This window comes from Brachyhypopomus gauderio, chromosome 5 (assembly GCF_052324685.1).
Source record: "Brachyhypopomus gauderio isolate BG-103 chromosome 5, BGAUD_0.2, whole genome shotgun sequence".
Classification (NCBI taxonomy): Eukaryota; Metazoa; Chordata; class Actinopteri; order Gymnotiformes; family Hypopomidae; genus Brachyhypopomus; species Brachyhypopomus gauderio.
Window position 1 is genome coordinate 32,711,627 of NC_135215.1, and position 22,032 is coordinate 32,733,658.

At 42.9% G+C, this 22,032-nt stretch overlaps 1 protein-coding gene across 3 annotated transcripts; it reads right to left on the reverse strand.

The window, feature by feature from the left end:
• Positions 1 to 1,138: 1,138 nt before the first annotated feature.
• LOC143515171 (calcium-independent phospholipase A2-gamma) lies at positions 1,139 to 21,850 on the reverse strand. 3 transcript variants are annotated; one of them, XM_077007222.1, is made up of 9 exons: positions 20,090 to 21,850; positions 19,037 to 19,186; positions 16,484 to 16,635; positions 16,287 to 16,381; positions 14,996 to 15,167; positions 14,775 to 14,832; positions 14,473 to 14,667; positions 5,185 to 5,380; positions 1,139 to 4,311 (listed from the first exon to the last, which is right to left on the reverse strand). In XM_077007222.1, exons 1-9 carry the CDS (start codon positions 21,320 to 21,322, stop codon positions 4,055 to 4,057), a joined length of 2,508 nt encoding a protein of 835 aa, XP_076863337.1. In that variant the 5' UTR covers positions 21,323 to 21,850; the 3' UTR covers positions 1,139 to 4,054. The 3 variants fall into 3 exon arrangements, 2 of the variants coding, with proteins under 2 accessions (XP_076863337.1, XP_076863336.1); XR_013131047.1 differs by lacking the exons at positions 1,139 to 4,311; positions 5,185 to 5,380 and adding exons at positions 12,565 to 12,698; positions 13,140 to 13,757; XM_077007221.1 differs by lacking the exons at positions 1,139 to 4,311; positions 5,185 to 5,380 and adding an exon at positions 13,073 to 13,757.
• Positions 21,851 to 22,032: the final 182 nt, after the last annotated feature.

The following is a 22,032-nucleotide window of genomic DNA, read 5'->3' on the forward strand; positions in this document are numbered from 1 at the left end:
GTTATTATGTGTCTGTAGTCAATATGGCCCCTCGACATCGAGCCGTCCTGTTTTATTATTCCGTCTTTAAATGAAACGTGTGGTCACTGCTGCTCTGTGCAATATGCCACACTGACTGGGTCAATCTGAAACCGCCGATAACACAGTTACGACTGTGGGGCTTCCGAGATCCAGCCAAGCGCTGGTAACATCCGAAGTTCTGATATATACTGCCTATTTGTGCGTCGTAAAGGAATGGTTTTTGAACTCACATCTGCTATCCCTGTAATAAGAACTGAACCTATGTGCACAATTTCATAAAAGGAGACATAAAACGACTAGACCCTATGTACAACGTCTTGCCATTACCTTCTGTACTACTGAAGTCATATAGTTATTTTATAGAACATTACGGTTTAGCTTAAATCTGGCCATGCAGCTAATCCAAAACTGACTTCCATACTGCAGCTTTAGTAAGTGCATTGACCTTCTGCTGGTTTTAAAACATTTTGGCTGTATGTCTTACGCAGTCTTGCCCTGTTCCCAAACGCTGTGTATTTGTGCATGGTGAATTGTGCACAGTGAGCACAAACAGTAATATAATGGTACCCGAGACACCCTTGTCTCCTTTATTCTTCCAGCTCAGACATGATGGTAGGATGGTATAACTGACCTTGACTGGTAGTCTGAAGTGTTAACAAGCTAATAGAAGATGTGAGCCCAGCCGCGGTGGACGAAGCCCACATTAGACCATTAAATACTAAACTCCAGTCACCATCACAGAGGATCTGGACCCAAACCTCAACGAGAGCAGACAGCTCTTGTATGTAAAATGGTTGAGCAAAGCTGCTTCCAGGATTCTGTTGCAACACAGACAGGTGCATTTGCACTGTAGTCTGCTTTAAGAATGTGGGAGGAGTCCCTGTAGATATGTTCATCACACATCTGAGAGACCAGGCACACAGAGAAGCAGACTCACCACACACACACACACACACACACACACACACAAACAAGCTCAAATCAGACAATAAAGACACCTTGAATTGGTACGTCAAAAAGTCCCAACAGAACCTTTGCTTTGACAACAATGATTCTTCCTGGGCTCCCTTTACAAGCACAAAGAACCTTAGGACAAGATCCAATTCAAACAACCTGAAACTTGCAACATTTACTTTAATTGTAAATCTGCTTGGCAAATCTGGGGTTAATCTTGCGTTAAATTATACACTGAAACACAACAGGGATGGGTCGAAAGGTTCATTTTACATCATCTTTCTTCATGATCACTTAGTTGCAGGACTAAAGCAATGTGGTTGCAAAAATGAAATTTGGCTTTAATGTTTTCATAGTTTTCTCTTCACAGCAGGTTAGCAGCAATAACATCTATGTAACTTCACACTAGAACATTGAGGTAATGCAAGGAATGAGTACAATTTCAAACATGTAATATGATCTGGCACAAGTAACACTTCATGTGTACATACAAGCGATCGGAAAGCCTATTCAGAGATGCTCCATAAATAACTACTCACCCACTCACTCCCTCACCTACTCATTCACTCACCTACTCACTCACTCACTCACTCACTCACCTACTCATTCACTCACCTACTCACTCACTCACTCACTCACTCACCTACTCATTCACTCACCTACTCACTCACTCACTCACTCCCTCACCCACTCATTCACTCACCTACTCACTCACTCACTCACTCCCTCACCCACTCATCTACTCACTCACTCACTCACTCACTCCCTCACCCACTCATCTACTCACTCACTCACTCACTCACTCACTCACCTACTCATTCACTCACCTACTCACTCACTCACTCACTCCCTCACCCACTCATTCACTCACCTACTCACTCACTCACTCACCTACTCATTCGCTCACCTACTCACTCACTCACTCACTCACTCACCTACTCATTCGCTCACCTATTCACTCGCTCACTCACTCATTCACTCACTCCCTCACCCACTCATTCACTCACCTACTCACTCACTCACTCACTCCCTCACCTACTCATTCACTCACCTACTCACTCACTCACTCACTCACTCACTCACTCCCTCACCTACTCATTCACTCACCTACTCACTCACTCACTCACTCACTCACTCACTCACTCACTCACTCACTCACTCACTCACTCACTCACTCACTCACTCACTCACTCACTCACTCCCTCCCTCCCTCCCTCACCCACTCATTCACTCACTTACTCACTCACTCACTCACTCACTCACTCACTCACTCACTCACTCACTCACTCACTCACTCACCCACTCATTCACTCACCTACTCACTCACTCACCCACCCACTCATCCACTCCACTTACTGCAGCATGTATGACTCACATGAAAATGACAGCAAACATGTCAGCACACAGGACAGGGAGACAGGGAGACAGCAGAAGTATGCAAGAGGATGTTTAGAAACAATGAGAAACCAAGCACAGAAATGCAGTGACATTAGACAAAATGTAGACAGGTACATACTGAAACCAACAGGCATTTGAGTATTAAATATTAATATGTTTGTGTTCAAGTATTTGACTTGTGCCAGATCTTTCTGACAGAGCTTGAAACTTGAAATACTAATGTAATCCTTCTTGTAATAACACTTTATGTGCATCTAGACTTAGCCACTTGAAACTGCAAATACCTGCAACACTTTGCATTTCTGTCCTGTTTCTTCTCAAAACAACACATCCACTTAAACATCTTCATCTCAGGAGTCTATCGATGTTGCCCTTATATGTTATATGGCAAACACAGCCTTCAACATCAGGATATATGAAAATGCAGAATCTCCAGGTCAATCTGATGTGAGAAATACAATATATAATCCTCAATAAAAGAGATTCAAGAGCCTCAATCCAATAAAACAATGTCATCACTGAATTTTCAAATATCTATGTAAACATTCATGTTAATTCATTTATTTGCTTGTGTTTGTTTTTTTTTTTACATACATGCATAAAATAGAACCAGATAAGATATGACTCTTGTTGGACTAGGTTAGACACCAGGGAACAATAAATTACATTTCATTCAAACTCCTTAAGAGTAAATATGTTATATGTGAGGTTGTTGTGGTTATGCAAACAAACCCAAATCAAAACAGAAATCGCTATTCAAAGTGACTTCTTGGCACTCTCCAGATGAAACGTCACACTCACAGTACTAATGCTCATGGTTCAATAGGGTTGTCAAAATAAATCTCACACTCATTTGCACATACAAAAACTGCTGACATTTATCAACAGTGCACTGTAGATGTTGGTAATAAAACCATTACAGACGTATTTCTCACGTGCATCACAAGTGTTTTCAGACGTCTCCCTACTTGAGACATGAGGGAGACGTGAGGGAGACGTGAGCATCGTCATTGTTATCAATAATGCAAATGAATATTAGGTTTATTTGCAGTGTTAGAGTGTTCAAACAAACGGAGCCAAGTAGCCGAACGTCTCCCAGCTTACAGTTTGTGTCCCTGAATGCTTGATATGTATTTAGTTAGAAGACAAGCAAACTTCAGTTTATTTTTACATTCTTCATTTAAAGTTAAAGTTAGTGTTTGTCTATTATTTTAGTTTTTTACTTCATGTTTATTATTTCAGGATTACATCGATAGTGGTGATAGTTCAGCTGACAGATTCTGTAATCACCCCCCATTATTTAAAACTTTGAAATTCATAAAACATGTTACAAAACTAAAATGTGCATTTAAACAAAATATGGCATAGATGTTAAAGTGTAAAACAATGTATGTGGTTTTTCCAATTTGTGGGTCATAATTTTCTCTATCATTAGCATTGCCTGCCCTCCTAAAGACAGTCATTCTGACACTAGTGCCCTAGGAAGCTCAGGAATGTAGTGTTCACTCATTAGAGTAGGGCATTTCTTGCCAAGTGCACTACTTTAATCCTGCAGAACAGCAATGGACCACCTGAGCAGAACCATCATCAGAACGTGTTATCAACAAATTGTAAATTCTGGGCCATTTTTTTTTGCAATTTTACCAACCACAGACATGCTCGCCTCCAGATCTGAAACGTCCTACAGGCCACCGTACATGTGCATTCGGAGGCGGAGCCACTGGAGCAGGCTCTGGGTGGCGCTCTTGTCCCGCGTGAGCGTGCGTACGGCCCGCGTCAGCTTCTGGTGGTTGCGCTCCAGGTAGCGCTGACCCTGGGCCTGTAGCCAGGTCAGCCTCTCGCCCCGGCGCTCGTCCAGGGCCACGTCCTCGGGCACGTACGGGTTGAAGCGGAAGTAGGTGTGGGGGGGCAGCAGGGCGTCCAGCATGGTGTGAACCTCTGAGACAGGCCGCAACGCCAGGAAGAAAGAGGTGAGGACATACGAGCCCCAATCAGGGATGCAACACTATATATTACCTGTGGGTGTACTGAGCAATTGACAATAAAGTTGAATGTATCTAATATCATTATCAGTGCTAAGATCTAAGAGGGAATTCTACTTAAACAGCTTGAGAGTGGCTCTCACTTTATTTTGCTACAGGGCTCAGTAATCCCATTACAGGTGTCCCATTATCTATGACAGTACTGTAGCCATGTCTTAAAGGCATACATACATATACACATACACACACGTCTATATCAACCTCTTTTACTTTAATATTTGAGTTATTTACAATCTGGCCTCTGCTGCTAATAAGATGTGTACTGACGAACGCATTCATAGACTGTGTGTGTAGCCCTTCACCGAAAACATTCTGTTTACCAATAAGGGATAATCCCACGCTAGAGAATTGTTAATCCCGGATTTATAAATATCCCCCATGATTAAACCAGAGCACAGTTTAATCCTAAATGGCGTTCTACACACACACACACACACACACACACACACACAAACACACACACACACACACACACACACACACACACACACACCGTTATTCACTCTAGCTAATTGTCCATCACTAAATTAAATATTGGATGCAGCAGAATTTTAATTCCATACTTTTTTGCCATTATTTTGAATTAATATAATCATTGTAAAACACAACAAACAATGAGATTTTCATCTACATTGCTCATACATTTCCCAATATAGTATAGGTCAGCGAACACCCCTCTTTAGTTGACTACTAGCAGTAACATTATCCTGATTGTAATGTAAGCTTGCTTACATATCCACGGTGTGCTGAGTGGATGCAATGTCCCTACCCTCTGTGTCCGTAGCACTGCTGATGACGTTGGTGAGCTTGGTCTTCAGGCTGGTGTAGGTGCTGGTGGTTTTGAGTGGAGCTTCGGAGCGTCCTGTTCCCAGAGATACCACGCACTGCAGAGGGGTCTCCGGCCACAGGCACTGACATTCGTGGATTGCCAGGGCTGTTGGGTTGTTTATCAGTAAGCCACCATCCTAAAAGAGAGTTGACTGGTGAATGTAGGTGTTTTCCAACACACGTCTTGCCATCTGTTTTCACAATCCATTTATACATCACAAGAGATCATGTTCACTGAGGAATGTCTGCTGGGAGTGAAAAACCGTCAACACGGGCAGAGACAGACAGACACTGCAATATTCACACAGTAAAGTCAATAATACATTTTAAACTTTCCAGACGATTCTATTTGTTATTCAATGCATATTCTAGAGAATCTAATCTAAAGCACACAGTACATGTTCAAATCCTAAGTATCTGTCAGAAATGAGAAATCGGTCATGCTTGCTATGCTGTAAATGAAAACAAACCTCAAGTTTTTAAAATTGCATACAAATTCATATAAAAACATATCATGTATAAAATTATAATGTATCACCAGACTAGCATTAAACTGATTAACCATCGAATATCATCAATGCATAACTGGAGACAGAAAGCCGTACGCTCTTCAAACAGGCACACAGCTGGGGACCTAGAGGGCAGGGTCATGGGGGAGGTACAGGCAGCTTCAAACAGCCAGGAAGGGCCCCTCATTAGTGGGGTGAGGCCAGAGGGAGACCCCCTGGGTCTGAAGGTTTCTGGGGACTTTGAGCGTCTGTTTGGAGGAGAAGGAGGAGGGCCTCTGGGGATCTCAGACCCCATCTTTTAGCCCCATCTCTTCAGGCAGGACATAATGAGTTAGCTCGCCACCCTAAGATCAATCTTCCACTAGAGGACGGCTGCTAGACAAGACAACGGTACTCTAAATCATCAGAACTGCAAATATGTGCCAGTGCCTCGAGGATTTTTCTAAAAACAGAACAGAAAATACTGCAACAATTCAAAAGGGATGTGTGATGGGGGTACAGGCAAGGCAATAACGTCAGGGAACCCCAGGTGGTACCAGAAACCAACTCACCTCTGAAAATCACTCTCAGTCTGTGGGTGACAACACGATGATACTAAAACTAATTCCTCAGTGAGACATAACCAAGCCAACAGGAACTAAGACTACAAGTGTTACTATATTTCATACATTACCTTAATGCTTGTTTAGCACCATATAACTAGTAAGGCAAGGCAACTTTATTTATAGATCAACTTTCATACACACTGGCAATTCAAAGTGCTTTACGTAAGAATGTAAGAAGCTTATTATGACCTGAGGTCTATCACCTTGGGAAGGTAATTGCCAAAGATATTACACACACACACACACACACACACACACACACTAATTTAACATACTAGTATCATAGTATTACAATACAGGACCAGGCGTGTCAGACATGTGTCATACGTGCACATCTGTATGCACACACGCATGTGCAGGCTTGATGTATACAATTAAACTTGAAGTTTCTGACATAATACTTTTCATGACAACTACCCAAGAAATGTCTGCCAGAAATGAAAGATCTTGAGCAAGGTCACAGATGTTAGTATAGAAATTAATTTTCAGAGTTATCTAAATATTGATTTGCATCTCTTACATGAATTGGTAACATGTTTACAAATTTGTATAATCCTTTTGCTGGATTAACTTTGGATTAATGTTCTTCGTTCACTGAAGCGGCCGAGTGCTTAATAACTAAACTTGTGAAACCTACTCAATGAATATATTGCTGAAATAATTGACAAAATAAGTTAATTTGTAGACCTGGAAGGAGAACCATATTCATACGTTTGCAAAGCCCATCAGTTTGTTGCCATTTTTGGGAAAGTTTGGAGGAAAAGTTACCATCTCTGTGGCCCGTGGGTGTGTTTACATTGTCAAGATTAAACAGTAAGGATACCGAACAGATTGAGAACAACAATCTCTTTAATGTATATTAAAATACTGCTGTGAAGATGAGAACAAACCAGTTCTTCATAAAAAAGATTCTATGACATTTTTAACACCCATTTCAACAAGCATGTTATTCAGTCTTAAACCCTATTCGGACAGGATTAGATTTGCACAGGGAAGTGATTCAGTCATAAGAACTGAATACTCCACGTCAGTAAAGAATCCACCTACCTACTACAAAATGAAATGGAATACAGAAATTAAATAGAATGAAATCATTTTATCCTGTGCTGTCAATATCTGTTGTCAATAAATTTGAGCCTATGAGCCTATAAAAAAACGTGTTGTCAAGCATGTTAATCACACTTATTTACTTGCCAAGGGTCTTCTAAAAGGAGCAACACTTCTGGTAGGGTTAGGTATAGCCCTAAATATATGATTAAAATATTGTGACCAGAGAAAACTACGTATTACATAAGAATGTTTTGTGTTGGTACTGCATTAATCGAGCAGACACGGTCACCTCTTTAATTTATAACATTTCTTATCCCTTGTGAATGGGATATAAACATTACACACGTCCTGTGGTGAAATTACATACATATGTCCAGAAAAACTAAGTAGCTTGTCAGTACTCAGTAGCTTGACAGACAAAACTTGTTTCATAGCTTGTTTAACAGCAGATTCAGTTTGATGGTCTTATAACCCACTGTTTCAATATGTGGCATCCTCCAAAATGTGAATGAAGCCCTCTTATTTTCTCTTAGCGGTGACGTATCTGTTTCACGTGGGTATTTTCTGTGTGTAATAATTGCTTCTCTACACTGGTACATGGCCTGACCTCTTTCTGGATCTCTTACTTGTCCTACTTACCTTAATGCCTCATTCTACATCTGCTTTCACACCACTGCTACTAAATCAGACTGCTGTATTCTATCCAAGAGAAAGGGGCGTCCACCTTGACATAAAAAGACAAGTTCAACAACAGAGCCATGCTTAACGCAATCGACCGTTTCATTCATTCTGCTGCACGGCTGTTAACGGTGTAATGATTACACACCGAGGTGTATGACGGTCCTATCACAGTCCTCCTGCGCATTGGTGCAGAAGCTATCACCCCCTAAAAGCTCAGGTCTTCCTGCAGTTTTCACATAAATAGGTGCCTGAAATTATACCCTGCAATGTCCCTTGGGATCAATGAAGTTCTGGCTATTGTAGTTCTGTTTAAGTGATCCATTTCAGCACAGTTAGCTCAGAGTGGTCCACAACAGCCCAAATGTGTGTACAACTCTCAACAGGCAGGGGCAAGAAGAGGCTAGATGACGAATGGCAATACAATAGCTAAATAAGGAAGAGTTTATTTGAAGGTTAATCTTCAAACCACGTTTTACACAAAGCTTTATAAAAGTAATGTTCGTTTCATGGAATTTCTCGAATATACAAAACGTATATTCTGACCCATTTAATGGCTGGTTAGAGTCAATACCTGCACCACAGGCTGCTTTATGAAGTCCTGTTTGTGTGGTGTGTATGGGAATGACGCAGTTACTGATGAGAATGAAACCACTTGTTAACTAGTTGCCGTTTGAAACTCTTGGCAGGTTTGGTCTGTAAAACTTGGCTTGCAGTAAATACTACCTCTCATGGGTTATTCACAAAAAGAAAAACAGGAGAAAAAGACCAACTGAACCTAATGACACTCCAGTGGCACAGCACTCTCCAATAGTATTTGATTATTTAATGAACACACAAAAAAGGTTACTTATAGACAACTCGGTATTTACGTCCAAGCTCTTCGTGCTCATGATCTGAAGCTATGCAGCCACAAACTTCACAAAACGCAGTAATCTTTTTTCTTCTAATCACCCAAATGTTCTTATTCTCTATGCTGATGTAGATTTTGACTTTAGAAATGCCATTGTCAGACTAAACATGTTCACCTATTCTCATCGCGAGCCTCCAGTTTTCTTTTTGCATTTATTTTTCCACTTGTTGTTATTACAGATTGTGGTGAACAACAACAACATGCCTATAAGTGATCTCACCATTTAAGCTCTCTCTTCTCTCTGGGCAGAGAGCTGTTTGAAGATCTATAATAACAGCACAAAATGGTCCAGAGTTCTTTCCCCAGCCCACACCAACTCTGCAGGCATTTCACCTCAGTCAACATTCACACCAATCAGTAGAGGGACTCTTCTTCAGGTCTATGGATCAAGAATATCTTGGCAAGAATCAAGAATATCTGGCAGGTAGCGATAAGTATGATGCAATGATGTGCTAAGCTACTCTAGCACCATGAGGACTGACCATTAACCATGACTGTCTTTATTCAAATTTGAGTTAGGTGGAGTTGCTCAGTATTGATCCAGTGGACCACAGTGCTGGGTAAATCAGCCGGGGAGTGCTTTTGGAAAGTGTTTATTTTGGGGCGTGCGGATTACTGCTGGTTCAAGATGAAAGTTTAATGGCAGAACACAAATATTTATTTCCTTACATGTAAAATGATTTGCACACCATCCTATTTTACAAATATTTGAAGATAAAGTACACTTGGATTCTTATCATCCTTTACCATTAGATCCAAACCTTACTGGTCCATTAATATACATGAATTAATAAGAACTTGAGATTAGCTTCAGTACTGAATTATATATACTCCAATTGTAAGCCCCAACACATACAGGCCTCGGTGATGTTATGAAATTGACAAACAAAATTCAGAGAAATTGTTAAAACATCTTCCATTCAATAAAGCACAAATGCTTTTCATTCATGAAGGCTTCAGTGTGATTGACAGCCATGACTTGATTATGGGCAGCCATGACTCCCTTGATTGGCTGGGGCAGGAGGTCATTATGCCACATTATACAATTACTCTGACTAGTTCACCATCGTGATCTTTGACCTTGGAAGCCAGAAGCTTTACATGAGGTTCAAGTTGCCATCATAAAACAGGAAGGTCCCATCTGGGCAGGACACAGTGAAGACCTTCCTCTTAGGATATGAAGAGGAAATGAAACTAGACCAAGGAGGACTAACCACACAAACACACATGAACCCTTCAGTTTGATATGAAATATCTGCACTAGCTTATTTTGACATTGCTATGTTAATATATATAATCATGGGTTTAATTTAAGGTACACAATCACTTCCTACCATAATGTTGCTAATTAACTCACAAAAACAGCTGAATCAAAATTATAATGTGAATACAAAAGATGCCATATGCTAAACTTAAAACAATAAAATGCTTTTTTTTCTTTGAGCATTACCATTTTATTCCTATTTTGCAAGTAAGATGAACCATCTATGTTAAATGGTATACCCCCCCACAACCGCCTTTAGTACAATCAATAAACATGTCTACTTCTCCAGCCTGTCTGCAGCCTGTCTGTGTATTTCCTGCCGTGTATCTTACTGCACCGTGTGTCTTACTGTAAACATTTGAGTTTACAACAGCACCATCGGAGCCTGGAAAGAGTTCCTGTAAGTGCACTAAACACACAACTCAAAAAAAGGTGGAACTGAATTCAGATTTTCATTTCTACTGCCCTTCATCCAATCTACTGCCCTGGTCTTGTGTCCATCAGTGTTAAAGTCGCTTGTTTTGCCCATCCATTTACTGTACTGTGCTGACAACATGACACTAATAGAATAGTTTCTGTACCATGCAGACAATAAGAAACACTACAGGTCTCAGACGGTTAAAGTTTCCACTCCCAGGTTGTGGTGCAGTGTGAGTGTATTTTTGCGTCTGTACTGTCCTGCATGTGGGGTGAGTGTGTCTTTATATCTGTACCGTCCTGCATGTAAAAGCGGCTTAGCGTCTGTACTGTCCTGCGTGCGGGGTGAGGGTGCCTTAGCATCTGTACTGTCCTGCGTGTGGGGTGAGGGTGCCTTTGTGTCTCTACTGTCCTGCGTGTGGGGTGAGGGTGCCTTAGCGTCTGTACTGTCCTGCGTGCGGGGTGAGGGTGCCTTAGCGTCTGTACTGTCCTGCGTGTAGGGTGAGGGTGCCTTAGCGTCTGTACTGTCCTGCGTGTGGGGTGAGGGTGCCTTAGCGTCTGTACTGTCCTGCGTGCGGGGTGAGGGTGCCTTTGTGTCTGTACTGTCCTGCGTGCGGGGTGAGCATGTGTCTTTGCGTCTGTACTGTCCTGCGTGCGAGGTGAGGGTGCCTTTGAGGGTGCCTTTGCGTCTCTACTGTCCTGCGTGCGGGGTGAGGGTGCCTTTGTGTCTGTACTTTCCTGCGTGCGGGGTGAGCGTGCCTTTGTGTCTGTACTGTCCTGCGTGCGGGGTGAGCATGTGTCTTTGCGTCTGTACTGTCCTGCGTGCGGGATGAGCGTGTCTTTGTGTCTGTACTGTCCTGCGTGTGGGGTGAGCGTGTGTCTGTACTGTCCTGCGTGCGGGGTGAGCGTGTGTCTGTACTGTCCTGCGTGCGGGGTGAGCGTGTGTCTGTACTGTCCTGCGTGCGGGGTGAGCGTGTGTCTGTACTGTCCTGCGTGCGGGGTGAGCGTGTGTCTGTACTGTCCTGCGTGCGGGGTGAGCGTGTGTCTGTACTGTCCTGCGTGCGGGGTGAGCGTGTCTTTGTGTCTGTACTTTCCTGCGTGCGGGGTGAGCGTGCCTTTGTGTCTGTACTGTCCTGCGTGCGGGGTGAGCATGTGTCTTTGCGTCTGTACTGTCCTGCGTGCGGGATGAGCGTGTCTTTGTGTCTGTACTGTCCTGCGTGTGGGGTGAGCGTGTGTCTGTACTGTCCTGCGTGCGGGGTGAGCGTGTGTCTGTACTGTCCTGCGTGCGGGGTGAGCGTGTGTCTGTACTGTCCTGCGTGCGGGGTGAGCGTGTGTCTGTACTGTCCTGCGTGCGGGGTGAGCGTGTGTCTGTACTGTCCTGCGTGCGGGGTGAGCGTGTCTTTCAGCAGATGTCTGAGGGTGGACACAAACAGTCCAACAGGCTCCATTCCTGCATGCCGTTCTGACAGAGTCCATGGCAACGGCTGAAAAGACTCCATGTTCTTGTATTCCCCACCACCTCCTCCCTCTGGACTGCTATACCATCACGCTTGCATATGTAAATGATTCTTACTTGGCTGGGAAGATGACAACTTGCCAGTTTGTGGTTTCTTAAGTTGTTTGAAGAGCGATCACCAAAAGAGATGATTGCCATGATTCTCGCATTCAGATTAAAAGTCACATATAGAGGTGAATGGCTGACAATAATGCGTGATTTATTTCAGCAATGATCAGGCACTGACTACAGGACAAAAGGCTCATCGTGGTGTGAACGGACGGAAGTGGATTTTTCTGTGTGCGTCAATGGAAAAATAGCAGGATGACGCCGTCTGGAAACCACTCCTGCGTCAGTATGCTGAAGGCAGGCCCGGGTCTTTTTAACGGCGGCGTACATGAAACAGCAGGGAGCGCTGCAGGTTCCACACCTCTGAGCTGAGCCGAGGGTTTAAGAGCGAGCTGCCGTGGAAGAACGTGGCGCTGGAGAGCTTCTGACATGCCAGCCTGAACACCCTGAAAGACCTGGAGGACCAGCCAGGAACGAGGGGAACAGCATTGTGGGCCTGGGCTCGTGTGTGCATGTTAGGCCAAATGTGTAACTGGCATTAAAGGTTCATAAAAGCTTTCAGAGACATTTTTAGAATAGCACACACACCTGTGACTTAAGTCGTACATAAACGTATCGCAAAGACAAAAACCCAAACGATACGGCATAAATAAATGCATTTATTTATTTCTCTGCTAACATTTAAGCACATTTGTGGTACATACTGAAGCATGTTCCTCTCTATTCCTGCATTTGAGTAAAGCTGATACTTTTGTTTTAAAATGTAGAAATGTAGCTTGTTTTGCTTTTTGATTGCAACTGTGGCACTTCGAAATTGATGAGATAAATGCCATACGCATCCTTATTTCTCAGTGTTTATGTGTGTGTGTATATAATGAGGGTCTTTAATGGCGTACCAGAAGGAAATCCCAGCTCTGCAGGGATCCATCAGCCATTCTCTTTCATTCCTCCCCAACAGTCCCGCGTGCTTAAATTAAATCACGGAGCTCTGCTACAGCACCTGCTCCATGATGTTTCAATTTGAGAGCAAGACATGGTGGAAAAGGAAACGTTGCAGGAAACATAGGAAAAGGAAACGTAGCAGGAAACATAGGAAAAGGAAATGTAGCAGGAAACATAGGAAAAGGAAATGTAGCAGGAAACGTAGGAAAAGGAAACATAGCAGGAAACGTAGGAAAAGGAAACGTAGCAGGAAACATAGGAAAAGGAAATGTAGCAGGAAACATAGGAAAAAGAAATGTAGCAGGAAACGTAGGAAAAGGAAACGTAGCAGGAAACATAGGAAAAGGAAACGTAGCAGGAAACATAGGAAAAGGAAATGTAGCAGGAAACGTCGGAAAAGGAAATGTAGCAGGAAACATAGGAAAAGAAAACGTAGCAGGAAACGAACGTAGGAAAAGGAAATGTAGCAGGAAACATAGGAAAAGGAAACCTAGCAGAAAAAGTAGGAAAAGGAAATGTAGCAGGAAATGTAGGAAAAGGAAATGCAGCAGGAAACATAGCAGGGCCATTTTCTGTTTACGAAGAGGAGTGAAAAACATATAAAGATCGCATGATAACCACACTTTAAAGAAACGCATGTTGACCAAGCTTTAAATAAAGGCATAACCAAGAGTTAAATAAACTTACTTGTTTCTTTAATAACAAAAACACCCTGTATGTGGGAGTAACGGGTCTAGATCAAAGCACTGAACTGCGCACAGACTGTCACCTTGATTTATGTATAACCAGTAGCCAAACACTGATTTCAGAGTGCCAGACTGTTACCTTCATGTACCTTATGTTTATTCAGAACATGTTTTGAATAAGCAGTAGACGTAAACATCAGCGGGCCGAAACTGTAATGAAGGTTGTGCTGTACTGCATGTCTGTCCAGAGGGAAGACGGAGAGCAGTGGCAAGTGAAAAATAGTGAACCTAAACGTGAACCAACCCCAGTTTCTTATATAATCTAGAACTGGAGGTAGTGCTAATGATGGTGCATATGAGGTCTGCTTGGTTCATTCATGGTAGCCATCTGTCAATGTCGGTCTTCCATATTCAGTAATACGTCAGCTGGAGCTTTTTGCAGATGCTGACACAGCAATATGGCACCCCACTGGATTACAACCATTAAAGCTCAACAGGCAGCAGATGCTTATAAATGTCCATCCTTTAAAAGGTTCCTGGTGTTTTAGTGCGATTTGGCTTCGGTGAAGGTGAGTGAGGCTTGTGGGATATGCGGCTTTACCTGGTGAAGGTTGGTGCCTAGCGTGAACTCTTGAAAGTAGCCAGGAGCAGCAGTGGAAGCTCGGACGGCCTCCCAGACCTTGTGTCTGCAGCTACCTGGGTAGTGGGAGCGCACACCCGGGGGCAAGCTGTAGTTCCTGAAGACGTACGCCTTTAATGGCGGTCCCTTATTCACCACTGTGCTCACTGCTGCCACCTGGTGGCGAGGGTACGAAGACTGATTACAGGTGCCAATGAAGTGTCACATTTTTTACTCAGGATCAGAGGTCACGATATGTAGAAGTAACTCTCTCATACACCCACCTTAGGGCAGTCAGGGTTTCTAGAGGTTTCAACCATAAGGTCAGAGCCCAATTTTTCCCTGTTGGAAAATGAGGGAGTGTGTTAGCTTTGAGTTAAATAACAATGAGTGTGTGATCTAACTGCAATGTTCAACAAATGTTTAAATACTCCACTATTCAGAGATGAATCCCCTGTACTAATGAATGTAGATCAGGCAAACGTGACTGGACGTTTGTACTCACTTGAGCACCGTCTCCCAGACCTCCGTGTCGTAAAAGGCGTGGCTCCAGCCCATCTTCACAGTACCCACGATGACGTTCTGCTTGAAGATGTCAGAGCCCAGCTTCCTGTACAGCTCCTCACACTCGTTCAGAGGGGTACGATACACACCCAGCATGAAGGCCAATATCGCACCTGCGGAGAAGCACAAATACATCAACTCAGCATGCAGCCCACATGACAAGATTAGGCTAAAAATGTCTTGCCACCTTTTTTAAACGAAAAATCCAATTTCTCTCTACAGCTGCCTACTTAGTAACCAGGGATCTGAGTACTCAGGGTTCTGACCAATTTTAGTAATGGACTTAGGAATGAAACTTAGGAATGGTGATCATACAAATTGTAGACATATGATCTATTTATGTTTCACAAATGACTATGCTCACATATTTCCAGCAGGTTTAGGTAATTTACTGTGTCCCTCTCTTACACCCACACACACCAGGACCATGTCCCTTACACACACACACACACACACACACACACACACACACACACTGACTGACTGTGACCCCCCCCCCCCCCCTCTCTCACACACACACACACACACACACACACACCACAACTGTGGCCCTCTGTCACACCCACACACACCATGACACCAGAGCAGCGCCAGTCTGGTACGACTGGTACCCCTCAAATATCCCTATCCTATACTCTCATAGGGGATTATATGGATTTTGGCAGCATCTGTGATTTTGGAAAAGTAGGTGCTGAGTTTGGGATGGGACTTTGTGCTACGAAAATAGACTTTAGATCCTGCTGTTGCAACAAGAACATTATATTATGCTTCATTTCAGAGCATAAGACCAGGAACAGGAAATAGTTTGAGAAAGTAGAGTTAACGCTAATATAACAGTGCCCCCAGGTGGCCATATGAGGCACTGCTAGAACACATGAACACTCATCACACATTTCAGTAAAGTTAGTTTTTTTAAAACAATGCATTGGTTTGGCCTTCATTTCCTCTTGTCATAATAGTTATCATAAATTCCTTTTTAACATTTCCCCGTAGATAATGTAACTTACATTTACATAAGCTATCACTGGAAATAAAATATAATCTGATTTACAGCAAGGCCTGTACTGCAGTGGCCATATACAGTTACACCACTTAGCTACACTATATTCATTTACGAGTATGTGGTAATCATGCTCGACTAATTGCTTGTCTGCATGTCATGCTCGATGGAAACACGATCTTGTGCCGAGATGCTGCAGGAGTTTCACACAAGCACAGAGACTCAATCGTACCTGTGCTCACCCCACAAATGTAATCAAAGAGCTGATAAACCGACTTCCCCGACAGCTCTTCCAGCTTCTGTAGAGTTTGAAGGGCCACCAGTCCTCTGAAAGCAAACGAGCACACACACACAAAGAGCACCGTGAGAAACTCAGTGGCGGGAGGAGGCCCCATGGTCCTAGTGCAGAACGCAGAGGTTCCACGATACCTCGTACCACCTCCGTCAATGGACAGAATGCGTATTCCTCTGTTCTTCACCGGATCAACGTAGCCTACCAGGGCGAGGGCCTCTCTGACCGCACCCTTCAGTGACGGATCGCTGGCCTGCCGTAGACGCAGCAGGCTGGGAATCACCTTCTCCTGGTGGGCACAAAGCCAAGGACACTTCTTAAAAACGAACTATAAAAACACATCCTAGTTATAGGCTACATGTCTGTATGTGGGTCAGTAATACAAATTATCATCATAAAAAAATAAGGCTTGAATTAATTACCTTGACCTTAAATACAACCTTTTCAAGTACAACCCCTGGCAAAAAGTGTAGAATCACCAGTCTGGGATGAGCACTCATCCAGACATTTAATTCTGTAGAAAAAACTCAGATTAAAAACATGATACAATAATAAGGTCATTCCAAAGTGCAACTTGTTGGCTTTCAGAAACACTAAAAGAAATAAAAAAAACCATTGTGTAAACAAAGTAAATGTTACTTTTATTGTGCAAGCACAGGGAAAAAAAATGGAATCACTCAAATTGGAGGTAGAAAATAAGGACACACCCAGTCAACTTCCTTCCCCTAAATGGACACCTGCCTCAGATTGGATCTGCTCGTTAGTCTGCAGTTAAAAACACCTGCAGTCATGACACCTTGGAGGACTGCTGGACGAAGTGGAGTGACAAGAACCATGACTCCAACAAGAGAACTGTCTCTTGAAACAAAAGAGAGGGTTGTGAAACATCTTGAAGAAGGTAACTCTTCACACATGGTTGCTAAAGATGTGGGCTGTTCAGACAGTTGTATCTAAGATATGGACAGAATACAAACAGCGTGGAATGGTTGTTAAAGCCAAGCGTACTGGTAGACCAAGAAAGACCTCCAAGCGTCAAGGCAAAGAACTTAAGGCCATTTGTCTTGAAAACCGAAAAACTACAACTAAACAGATGAAGCATAAATGGGAGGAAGTTGAAGCCAATGTATGTGACCGAACCGTAATCGCCTAAAGGAAACGGGATTTAAATACAGGCAAGCTAAAAGAAAACCATCATTGACACCTAAACAGAAAAGAACAAGACTGCAATGGGCTAAGGAGAGGTAATATGGACTGTGGATGACTGGATGAAAGTTATCTTCAGTGATGAGTCAAGAATCTGCATTGTACAAGGTGATGATGCTGGAACTTTTGTTTGGTGCCGTTCCAGTGAGATTTATAAAGAGGACTGCCTGAAGAAAACAACCAGATTTCCACAGTCCTTGATGATATGGGGCTGCACTGTGGTTAATTCCATCAATGCACAAGTGTACATTTTTCTCATCCCTTCAATTGAACAGATGTTTGGAGATGATGAAATAATTTTCCAAGATGACAATGCATCGTGCCATAGGGCAAAAACAGTGAAGGCATTCCTTGGAGAATGACACACTCAGTCGATGTCAGGATCTGAGTCCAGATCTCAACCCAATTGAAAACCTGTGGTGGAAAATGAACAAAATGGTCCACAAGAAGACTCCGACCTGCAACACTGATCTGGCAACTGCTATCAAAGAGAGTTGGCACCAAATTGATGAATACTGTTTGTCACTCAAGTCCAGGTGCCTCAGAGACTGCAAGCCGTTATAAAAGCCAAAGGTGGTACAACTAATACTAAAAATACTAGTGATGTATTTTGAATGTTTTTTTGTTTATCTGTTTTTCACGATTCCATATTTTTTTCCTCCGAATTGAGTGATTCTATATATTTTTTTTCCCTGTGCTTGCTCAATAAAAGTAACATTTTTACTTTGTTTCCACAATGTTTTTTTTATTTTAGTGTTTCTGAAAGCCAACATGATCATGATACAATAATAAGGTCATTCCAAAGTGCAACATGTTTTTGATCTGAGTTTGTTCTACAGAATAAAATGTCTGAATGAGTGCTCATCCCAGACTAGTGATTCCACACTTTTTGCCAGGGGTTGTATACAGTATATTCTTTTAAACAAACGCCATGTTAACAGGCCCTTACAGCACCTCTTACAGTAGCAGTAGTTACGTGGGCTATAGCAGCAGCACATGTAACAGGGGGGCGGCTTAGCTGCCGTTTGAGATGTATCTGAAAACCAATAACAAACACCCAAGTGTAGCACCACCATGCTCACTAGAAATAAAACAACGGATTTATGGTGCGAAGGATTTGAAACCAGCCTTTACTGATGATAAAGCCCAGTTAATGGCTGTCATGTGTCCAATTTTTAAGATTTACAACAAAGCTTCTTCAGTTATAAGGAGTTATAATGCCCACTTGTGACACATACAGCACACTACAAAGTCATTCTCTTAACATACAGAACTGGGGTCCACACCGTAATACAACCAGCAGAAAACTGCCAATTATGAAACCAATTCCAGACCCATGGCTATAAACAGCAGGCCTAACAATATTCATAGTTAGCATATACACATGTAAATTATTAGATAAATTAATACTCAGATGAATGAATACTTCTCACAATGCGCTCCATCACATCACCTTCATGTCCCCGTGAGCTGCTGTAGTGACTCACCTTGACGGCCACCAGTCTGGTCTCGGGGAACTCCAGCAGGTGACAGCTGAGCTCCTCCACCCTGCTGATGTAGAGACGCACGTCCGTCGCCCGGTGCAGGGCTTGCACCAGCGCTCGTGTTCGGTTATCCACGCTCACCCGAGCGATGATCTACAGGACGGAAGCTTCTGTTGCTTATCCAAGTAACCTTAGTTGAACCAGCATGCAGTACAACATTTTTGTTTCGTTTTCACTACAAAATCTGTGTGTAGTTTATCATAATCCAAAACCTACTGGATAACTGGAATGAAACACTGGTGTTGTAATGAACTACAGCACTCACACAGTACACTGCACTACCTGTACACAACACTACCTGTACACACAAGGCCGTCCCATGCATGGAACCTTAAGAGCAAGTCTCCCTTTTCATTTCATCTGTCCGTCTTAATGGCTGTGACAATCCTGACTAATCTCAGACAGGCCTATTTACTTGTTCTGTGGGTGTTTATATGAATTGCAGCAGTCACAGAAAAAGCATAAATACTCGTAAAAATAACTTAAATGAACTTTAAATGCAAGATATAACTTGAGTTTGTGGGTGTTGTGTTTAGAGGTTTGTGCAAAGTATAGCCTAATGTAATCAGAATATGTAGCAATAAAATCTAAATATAGCATTTGTTCTCAGTAACATGTTCAGTGGTATAGACATAGACTGTGCTATCTTTACCTTGACTGGTACTAAAGCTAAGAGAGTGCTAAAGAAAGGGATTCAAACATAAATGCAAATAAAATGACAGCACTTATGTTGTGACATTATCAGCAGATCCACATAACTAAAGACACCCACATTCATACAGTGTAGGCTTTTGTTCCTTTTGTCATACCATGATGGTGTTAAAAAAGGTGTTATAATCAAGGACCAGTGGGTTGTTAATGCCCATTCTACACACAGAAAGGTGCACTGTAATGATTTGTTTATAGGAACACTAAAATGGTTATTAAATAAACAAACATCTTTTAAATATGAAGCTTATAGGAACATTTATCAGATGTTTGTATGCCACTCATTACCTTTTCCCTTTGAAGCATCAGTCTTCTGGCTTTTTCCTCTGCTGCTCTCTGTTCTTTAATCTCAGCCGATTCCTTCTGCTTTGAGTCCTCGTTAGGGACGGGTTTGTCTGCCTCTGGTGGTCCACTTTTCGGTTCCGTCTTAAACTTGGGGACAAGGGGGACAAGGTAGTTTCCCACAAAGGCCTGTACTGTAGGTGCAGATGAGGCAAGGTAATGTCCGAGGCTTTTTTTGGAGCACGAAGGAGGGTCGGGCCCGGAGAGAGGTGCAGAGGACACCGGCTCTTTCACCGGCTCATGGACAGGCATGTGCTCACTGTTAGGGTGGCTCTGGCCAGGTAGGGAAGGTGGTGGCTGATCAGTACAAGTTTGGACCTCTTTCTTGTTCTCTTCTGTCTTTGTAAAGTTGCTAAAGTAAGCATTGATATGCTGTGCAAGGTAATTATACGTCTCGTCCAGGCTGACGCCGAACGAACCCGGGTGGAAGAGAGGAGTGGTCGGCTTGGATGACTTAGAACTTTTGGAAAGAGATACAGGTACTCCTGGTCTAGTTATAGATGACATGGTGGTATCTGGTCCACTCATTCTCGCGCTGTGGCCCTCAGAAATCTTACTTTTTGCTTCTCTTTGATCCTGAATATGCCGAGCTGTGGTAGAGGAAATTTCAGGAAAGCCCGTGGTTGTGCGTGTGGTTGTGCATGTGGTTGAGCTTACGGATGATGAGGAGGGTTGAGGTACACGTGTTGGTGTAGCTGCCAAGGCAGATCCATTCCTCTGATCTTTATAGGACGCTGAATTTGCTTCCCTCGGTCCGGTCTCCTGGCTGCCACTCGGCTTGTGCCATTTTAATCTGGAGAAAATGTCCATTTGTGTCCTACTTACAGCACTGGAAACAGATTTTAAAGTGCTCTTTAGTCTTGACACCCGATGCTTCAGGTCAGCGCACCCAAGACAGGCTGAGGTATTGAAACTAGAAATACTGGTGATCAGAAACATCTTGTGTCTGAGGGAGCTTGTTCTATAGCGGCAAATCCCACGGACTTTGGCCTCTTGACCGTGTAGGAGCTTCCAGTTATGACTGCCGTCTCTGTAGCCGACAGACCTTTTGACATGGAGTCGGCATGTTGGGTTACACAATGGTGAGAATGAAACAAACCTCTGGCCTTGTGTGTGCCACAGGTATGCAGCCTTATTGAGACACAGGCTATATGAATCTGTGACCACTCTAAAAGTCATGGCTTTAGTTAACAGAGGTTACAATCCCTGAATACTAATGTTTGTTTGACCTGGAAGATGCATCCTTTTAAACAGAGGTCCCTGTGAAAAACCTTTCAAAAGACTCAAGAACTGAACTTAATGACATTCATAATCATATAGCTACCATTACTTTATAGTTGACAACAACTGAGTCACGTACTATTGTTCAATAACCTTTCACATTTGTGTTTAGGATTAAAACACCTTGAGCTGTACATTAAGATTATGTATGCAACTACACAGCCAACTAGCACGCGCTGCGTTTAATGGTCCTATACACAAGCGCCGTTAGCTCATTAGCTAACCTGACAGTGCTGAGCTAACGCGTTTCTATTCCCCAATACCGGTTCAACACGTCAAATTGACCTCAAGTATAACTTTGTGATTATCAGAAAAGCCAATCTCACAATCTCAGTGCTCGAAGAACAACGCGAGTACACGGACCTGTGAATATAACGTCTTAAAATGCATCAACCTGACTTCGCGTTCAGGTTGAATATCGTTCGGCCTGACAGGCCTCTGTTGATTAATGAGATTCAAGGAAAACAAATGTCACGTGGTTTTGGTCGGCCTCCCGATTGGCTACTGGCCCGCTCTGTGGCCATGATGGACGTTGATTGGTTAACAAAAGAAATTTATTCAAGAACACCAAACAAAAACCTAAACACGAACTACTAAGATGGATTTGG